The 1,656-nt window shown below is 43.9% G+C and overlaps 1 protein-coding gene across 1 annotated transcript; it reads right to left on the bottom strand.

Moving 5' to 3' along the window:
• Positions 1-896: 896 nt before the first annotated feature.
• Positions 897-1,325, bottom strand: LOC142162799 (uncharacterized). The gene has a single exon (XM_075219611.1). It carries the CDS (start codon positions 1,323-1,325, stop codon positions 897-899), a length of 429 nt encoding a protein of 142 aa, XP_075075712.1.
• Positions 1,326-1,656: the final 331 nt, after the last annotated feature.

Below are 1,656 nucleotides of genomic sequence, written 5' to 3'. Positions count from 1 at the left end.
TATGCGTGGCCACTAGCACCGAATTAGTGCAACCGCGCTCCTGGGTGAAAAATTGAGGCTGAATAGTTGGCCATATGCGCGGCCACTAACGCGGTCACTATCACGGGCGCGCTCCTGGGCCTCAAGATTTTTCCACTTTTCTACCTTTTCCTTCAGCATCTGATGGACTTATCACTCGCCCAAGGTCACCTGCACTGGTTAGTACTTACCAAAATCAAAAATAACAAATACTAACTATACTAAAGTCACTACACATTGGGTTGCCTACTAACCAGTGCCTTAGTTAATATCGTGGCATGATAGTTACAACAAGTCAATGTGTTGCCTTCCATGCAACGCCTGATTTTGACGTTGCGTCACGACGCAGATGAGCGCATTTAAGGCTCACTCGACTGCTGAGGTTCAGTCAGATGGATCACTGACACTTCCTTGGTTTCATCCATGCCCACATATGGTTTCAATCTTTGCCCATTGACTCTAAATGTATGGGAATCTTTCTCTAACGCAATCTTTACGACACCTGAAGGGAGCACTTCGACCACCCGAAATGGTACAGACCATTGTGACTTGAGTTTACCCGAAAATAGCCTTAATCTTGAGTTATAAAGCAACACCATGTCTCCGGGATTGAAATTTTGCTCAACAATGTTCTTGTCGTGCAACCTCTTTATTCTCTTTTTGTACAACCTCGTGCTCTCGAAAGCAAGAAATCAGAAATCGTCTAGCTCGTACAATTCTGTGACCCTATTTGTTCCCGCAGCTTCAATGTCCAGATTTAGTCATTTCATTGCCCACCAAGCTCTATGTTCTAGTTCCACTAGAAAGTGACAGGCCTTTCCGAACACCAACTTGTATGGTGACATACCAATTGGTGTTTTGAAAGCGATTCTTTAGGCCTAGAATGCATCATCTAGCTTTTTCATCCAATCAGTTCTTGTGGCGTTCACAGTCTTGGTCAGCACACTCTTTATTTCTCTATTCGACACTTCAACCTGTCCACTAGTCTGAGGATGATATGGGGTTGCCACATTTTGGCGCACGTCGTACTTTATTAGCAATTTCTTAAAGGCTCGATTGCAGAAGTGAGTGCCTCCATCACTGATAATAGCTCTCGGTGTCCCGAAACGAGTGAATATATTCTTCTTCAAAAACCCCACCACCACCTTTGCATCATTGGTGGGGAGTGTTGCAGCTTCCACCCATTTGGACATGTAATCTACAGCAACAAGTATGTACTTATTGCCAAAGGAGCTGACGAAGGGGCCCATGAAGTCTATCCCACATACATCGAACACTTCAACCTCTTGAATTGGGTTCATGGTCATCTCATGGCAACATAAGATGTTCCCGGTTCACTGACATTCATCACAGCCCTTCACCCATTGATGTGTATCCTTAAACACTGTTGGCCAGTAGAACCCGGCTTCTAGAACTTTTGCTATCGTCTTGACTAAAAATGTCTGCCATATGCCGATGTGTGACATTCCTGCAAAACAAAAGATTGTTCTATCTCGGGGACACATCTCCGGATCATATTATCAATACAAATTCTATACATATAAGGTTCATCCCAGTAATACATGCGGCAGTCACGGTAAAACTTTTCTTTTGCACAGAGGAAAGGTCATATGGAACTATACCACTTGCCAGGTAATT

This window comes from Nicotiana tabacum, chromosome 1, assembly GCF_000715075.1.
Source record: "Nicotiana tabacum cultivar K326 chromosome 1, ASM71507v2, whole genome shotgun sequence".
NCBI lineage: Eukaryota > Viridiplantae > Streptophyta > Magnoliopsida > Solanales > Solanaceae > Nicotiana > Nicotiana tabacum.
The sequence above is the reverse complement of the archived record's forward strand: the minus strand, read 5'-3'. Positions and strand labels throughout refer to the sequence as shown.